The following is a 6,616-nucleotide window of genomic DNA, read 5'->3' on the forward strand; positions in this document are numbered from 1 at the left end:
GAGTAAGAGTTCGCTATGAGCTAGGTCGACGGCCTCATCGGGAGTGCTGTTAATCTCCCAATTAATTGCGTCACTGGTCAAGTTGTTTCCGATGGCGGTATAAGAGATGTATTTAACCGACTGGATAGCTGTTTGGGTTGGCGGTAAGGACCAATGGTCCAACTCCGACTTTAGGCATAAAGGCGAGAACGGGTGAATTCCTTCCATAATGCTGTTCAGGATTTTCTTCTGAAGAATTTAGGTATACCACAAAATCCGCGTTTGCGAGATGCTTTACGCCGACGCGACTTGGTCTTTCGCCTCCGACGAATCTTCGGTTTCAAAATAACTTGCAGCTTCCGAGTGTGTCGCTTACGTCTACGACCACGTTTGCGTCCGCTTCCACGTTGCATTCTTGTTGCAATGTCACTCACGGCTTCTACTGTTCTGTTCTGGGCTGAATCCAACAGTGTTTGCTTATTCGAAAGAATATCCGAAACAACTGATCTTCCCAGCTTCACCAAGCTTGGAAAAATTATATGTCTCGCCGTTCGCGCCAAACTTCCAAAAAAATTTCCGAAAGCACCGTACCCATGCTGGTTGTAACCGGTAGATGGCGCTGGGTATTCGGGAGCCAGTAACTGCAGGTATACCTGTGCAGGTATATGCGTTGGGGCAACTTCTTCATCCATGGAGAAAAGCTTTGGGTCTTTCTCGAAAATTTAGTTGTAATACTGACTGTCCAGGTTCAAAAGATATACAGTTGCCGTTGAGGTCGCGAATTATAAAGTCTAATCGGTCAAAATCACGTTTCGCAACATCTCTGAACGTTTGCAACGCTGAGTACGCTCCACCGTTAGTTAGAATCCGCGATGGGGCAATTCCAAGTAACGGAACATATTTGTCGTTTAAAAGTTGGCAGCGCACTAGATCCGTGTAGACGCAAATAGTCGGCACAAATTTTTTCGAGGTAATGTTAGGGCACTGAATATAGGCCAAAGCAACTTCCACGTCGCCGTTTAATTGAAAAAGTGTAGGCAGATACACGGTAAAATCAGACGCAGACCCTTTCGGGTTTGAGAATACAGTTAGCTGAAAATTCTCCATTTATCGTTTAAATAAGTTACTGCGGGGTATCCACTCATCAAACTTTTTATTCCATCCTACATAATGTACTTTCACTTTGTTCCCACGTTTCTCTAGGACTTCGATATCAGCAACGTCTTTTGCTTTGTCCGAAACTTTTTGAAGCTCCCAAGGATAAAAACGGCCATCTAACACTTCGTTCTTTAAGTCTTTCACACTATACATGATCGACTGGTTAACTTTAATCACTTCAGCTATTTGATACACTTCGGTGGACCAAGACTGTATAAATCCCTTTTCATGTGGACCCTTTTTAACACTAATTCGAACATAGTCATCAGCCTTGAAATACGGCCTAGGTAGACGTCGAAAAAGGTGCTCCATCTTCTGCGGTTTGTTAAATATTCGCTGAAATTCTTTTGTCCGGTTAGACGTGACGTCATTTGGCGTTGCAAACTTCAGGGAACGGTGAGGTGTTGAATTGTACGCTGTCATCAACGGCTGTATGACATCAATCCAACGGCGTGTATTTTTATGGGTGAAATATCTGAACAATTTTGTCGAAATCGTCCTGTTTAAACGTTCGGCTCGTCCGGCTTTAATCTCCGCGTTATGTGTTGAAAAGTGCTTAACTTTATTTGCTTTCAAAAATTCTTGCATTTCACTATTATAAAATTCTGTGCCTTTATCCGTTTGCAAAACTTTAGGCGTAAATCCGGCTTTGCTGAACACACGTTGCATTGCAGCTGTAACTTCCTTTCCGGTTTTATTCAAAAGTGGCTCAACCCATGCTTTCCTTGTAAAACAGTCAATAACGACGAGCATGTATTGATACTTATCGTTATAGGAAGAGAGCGACTGATAATCCAGTAAATCAGCTTGCAACTGCTCTTCTGGAGCCGAGACAACTACTGGCAGGCGGGGAAATAATTTTCGGACAGGTTTATGTAGCGTATAGCTGGGAACATCCCCAAGCCAGTCTTCAACATCTGACTTGTATATTTTGCATAGCGTGGATTTTTTGGCTTGGTTGTACAACTTCTGTTTTCCAGAATATCCTGCTGGATTGGAGATATCGAAATAAATCTCACCTAGGAGACTACTGATCTGGTCTTTGGTACATCGTGCTCTCGCCATTCTTCAATAACTTCCTGAATAATATTCAGTAGGTCCAGATCAATACCCTTGGGCACAACTCCTCGTAAAAACTGCTTCCTCATCAAAGGTCTCCAAACAGTTAAACATTTATAGTACAAAATACATGGACAAACGCGTTTTCCAAACAAAAAGCGTCGTTCCACTTCAGTAAATAACCGATACAAAACTTTTTTGTTGATCGTGTGCAGCAATGTGTAGAAGCTATTCTTCCTTCGCTGCGGACATGAAATCGACTCATGGCATGAATGTTTAGAGCCTAAATCTCTACATGCCTGACATGATATCCGTGAACTCTTGGCAAACTCATGTGACAGAAGAAATGCAAAAATATACTTGAACGCCGCGATACATTTTTTCAGCCTTTGAGGATTTACAGGAAAATTTATTTTCAAATTTATATCCGTGCACAACCCAGTTACAAGTTCACATTTGATTGTTCCATCATTATCGTCATGAAATGCCATTTTACCACTCAGGATCTTCAACAAAATTACCAGTATATTCAAAGTCCTCAGCTAAAACATTAGGAGTAAACCGTGTTAACAATTGGTTAACAGTTTCAAATTCAATAGAATTAACACATGGAAATGGAATATTCTTGTAGCCATGCGGATAAGTTTTAAAACCTTTTCCAATAACACGACTTGTTAATGTGCACGAGACACGACGAGTGAGGTTCACGTTCTGGATACTCAGATTCTCCATATTTCGTTTAAACGATAGTTCGTTGCAGGCAACGACGGTGGGCGGTCCTGAGCCGAATAAGATATCCTTCATAACGGCCATATTCACATTCTCCCTGAGACGATGAGTCTTCGGTATCCCCTTACATTTCATCCGCTGCTCCCCATCACTCAAGACTTGACAGTAGGACTTTTTTCCCAGTGCTGCCCATTCAACAAAATGTTTCCCGTTTAATTCATCCGAGAAATCCCCGATAATATTTCCAATCGGTGGTTCTGCCACTCCATGTCGGCTGATAAAGAAAATGGAATCGGTGTCGCAGTACAAGGTGTCCTCGTTTTTAATGCGCATGGCTTTCAACAGAACCAACTGCGCCAATTCGGTAGTAAATTTTCCAATGTACGGGTTACACCGCCGGTTTGGTGCTACCCAATGAGACTTTTCGGAGTATGTGACGTCAACACAGGTTCCTTCATTTACCAGGCGAATATCCTTGGTATCAAACTGAGAGTTGAATACAACGTCTCTCATTTCTTGATACGTCTTGCAGTACTTATTTTGCTGGAACAGCGGCCTCATTACGTACCTATAACCAGAAACAGCGTGCAGATATGTGAAAGTATAAATAGATGAATTTTCGTACCTGCCCCACGTTGAATTCGCTGCGATCTTTGCGCAGTACCGCAGTCCAGGGTTATCAACAACTTCCTCCGGGGCAAACACTATTCCGAGTGTTTTCTCGTACTGATTGCAATATTCAAGTTTCTCCTCATCGGTCAAAACACTTGACGGAAAGCCACTGTTAACAATCTTTTTCCGGATGAGCGATAGGATAAATTCAGCAAATATTCCACCTTCCTTTGTTAAAGGATTGTACTTGCTGGTCCGTCCAAAATGATGCACTTCAAAAATTTCAACAATTTTGTAGCCATCCAGAACTGCTTGATTTAACATGGGCGTCGTCCAGGCTCCCTCAAACATACGCTCCGAGTCATCATGACCACAAGGAAAGGCAATATTAATATCGATAGAGCACTGGCGGCAAAGGGTGTACACAATTCTTCCGTCAGGTAGACGTAGAGGCAATGTAGGAATGAACAAATTAGCAGGCGGGAGTACTACACAATGAACAACGCCAAAATACCGGGAAATGTCGTAATCGAAGTCGTGAAGTACAATTTCAGGATGGCCAATCGGGAACTCCCCAAAAACCATAACTGAAGGATACAGGGAAATAACGTCATACGTTTTTCCTTTATTTGGCAGCTGAATGGACTCATACAGCGAAAAAACTTCGGTCCTCCCTCCGACCAAACTGCCGCGGACGTCCAGCCGTGGGCGAAACTTCAAGGATTTTATCATTCCAGCTTTCTTTTCCTGGTCAAACTCGCACTCGTACTTGATCACCAGTGCCTGTACATTCGGGTCCGATTGGATCGCTAGATTCGTTTTCACAGTCTCTTCGCGAATTTCTCCAAACGTTTTCATGCGTACAGTATTCATCCTCGAAGGGTCCGGGAAATGTATGGCACAGCCGTGCCAAAAACATCCATGAAACTGGTACACCGTTTTTTCCACGGGATCCCACCCGTCTACGGGAAACTGCTTGATACGTTTTTCTCCTCCAGGAGAGCGGCAAGTTTGGATTTTCACCCCTGAGATACGTTCCATATGCGCCATCCATTCCAACGCTTTGTTGCTTTGGTTATGTCGACTGCCGTAGCCGGAAGATGGCATGATCCCGATGCATTTTTCCGCGAGAAAATGCACTTGAAATCCTAGCATGACAGCGCTTGGATTCGTAGGCTGCTCGAAACACTGAATTCCCGGAAATAACTCTTCGAAGCTCTTCTGCGTGATTTTGCAACATTCTCGTAGAACCAAGACGTCGTTGGTGCAGTATAGATCCAGTTCATCTTTGAGATTATATACCTTTAACTGTTTTTCCGCATACCATTCATCAAATTCTTTCTTTTTCTTAGGATCCATAAGGCTGTAGTCAAACAGCTCTTTTTTCCGGAATAGGGCCAACGTATTCTGCATTGACGGGAATATTAAAGCGGTAAGGAAAAAATCCTTTGGCCACTAAATTGGCGATCCCAAGATCGATTGGTAACTGCGCCAACGAGCGGGGCATGAAGGAGAGGCTGTCAATGAAACGTGCGTCCGGACCGGGAACGGTAATCATTGTGACATGTGTTCCATCCTGCATTTTACGGGGCAAATGACCTTCGCGCTCCAATGCACGAAGAATGAACAAATGATCATAGTTTCGGCCATTATGAGATAAAAATACACAAGACTTTGTCTTTTTGAAGACAAATTGCAAAAATTCTTCGGCGCATTTTGGCCCAGAGTATCTGAGGATAAAGTCATCGTCGTGTAACGCCATCACAACCAAATAATTTGGATAATGGTATCGGTCTGCGTCAAAGCCGGATTCGAAATCGAACACGAACTTCTTTTTGATGAAAATTCCCGTATCGCCTTCATCCAAGTCCTCCTGTATGCCATTACCGGTAGAATCAGCTCCATCTTCTTCAATGAATCCATCCAGGCTGCTGTGATCTTCGTCGCCAGCATTATCGTCATCACTGTCAGCAACGGTACTTGTCGGAATGCTTTTTGTGCCACGCTTTTTTCTTTTCTTTCCAGCCTCCAGAGCTTTCGTCCCGGCAAGAATATAGCAAAGATGATCACTTTCGCAAAATTCTCGACAATTATTGCAGAACACAGCGTTACACTCATGTGGGTCCGAGAAGTGCCTACCATCCGGCGGGGCAATGTATTTCCCACAGTCCAAGCATTTAGTCCATGCCTCGCACACGGTTTTCTCTCCATTTGTCCTTCGCGCAATAGTTTTTTCGTGCAAATCAAAGCACTTTTTCGAGAAGAATGTCCGATTGCACTTGTTACAGTGGTGCTTGCCAGCCGGAGGACCACAGAAGTACTGAAAACACGCTGCGCATGGTCTTGTGCATCTGTGATTAGTTTTCTGGTACGCAAAGTCTCCACAAATTTCACAACGAAAGTATTTTCCAACAAGAGCCCAAGGTTTCGACACGCAGTCGAAATGGTTGCGGCTGTACACAAGCGCAACTACGTTTTTCCGATGTGGAGAGTTGTACATGATATTCAAATCCAGGTCGGCGTCAAAAATGATCAATTGGCAGTCATATTCATTATACAGCAGCCAGGAAAACTTGTCCACATCTTCGAACGAGCATGGTCTCTTTGGGTCAACCTTGGCTTCGCGGCATAGCTTCCTTGCTGCGGTAAATTGCGCTGCGTAGCGCGAATCCTTAATTGACTTTTGGTTTCTTTGTTTCAATGCGATGGCCAAACCGATGGCGATTGCTCTTGAGCAGCATAAAGAGTCATTCGGATCTTTATCAAGGTTAGACTGTACCTTGATTACACACTTTTTTTCTCCAAATAATCGGCAATTTTGAACGTAGTGTTGCGCAGCACCCGTCCAGCTCCCTGTACGTCCCGGCATAAGGTGAACGTGTACCGGACACGGTTATCCAGGACGAAAAAAGCTCCTCCAGAGCGATTGATGCGGTCAATTATTGCCAAAATGGTTTCAGGTTTTAGATCCTGAGCAGGCATGACGGGAGTGGAGAACGTGGAGTCTATGTGCTCCGGATGACGGAATACCATACGAACCCTATCGTTCGGGTTTACACAATGTTCCCGAAATAGGGTT

The 6,616-nt window shown here is 43.9% G+C and overlaps 1 protein-coding gene across 1 annotated transcript; it reads right to left on the minus strand.

Moving 5' to 3' along the window:
- Positions 1–2,734: 2,734 nt before the first annotated feature.
- On the minus strand, positions 2,735–4,950 carry LOC129588733 (uncharacterized). Its single transcript, XM_055483097.1, has 4 exons — positions 3,551–4,950; positions 3,388–3,493; positions 2,882–3,276; positions 2,735–2,738 (listed from the first exon to the last, which is right to left on the minus strand). The coding sequence occupies exons 1-4, from the start codon at positions 4,948–4,950 to the stop codon at positions 2,735–2,737; spliced, it is 1,905 nt and encodes a 634-aa protein (XP_055339072.1).
- Between the last annotated feature and the right edge of the window lie 1,666 nt (positions 4,951–6,616).

This window comes from Paramacrobiotus metropolitanus, unplaced genomic scaffold (assembly GCF_019649055.1).
Source record: "Paramacrobiotus metropolitanus isolate TYO unplaced genomic scaffold, Prichtersi_v1.0 Parri_scaffold0000031, whole genome shotgun sequence".
Taxonomy (NCBI): Eukaryota; Metazoa; Tardigrada; class Eutardigrada; order Parachela; family Macrobiotidae; genus Paramacrobiotus; species Paramacrobiotus metropolitanus.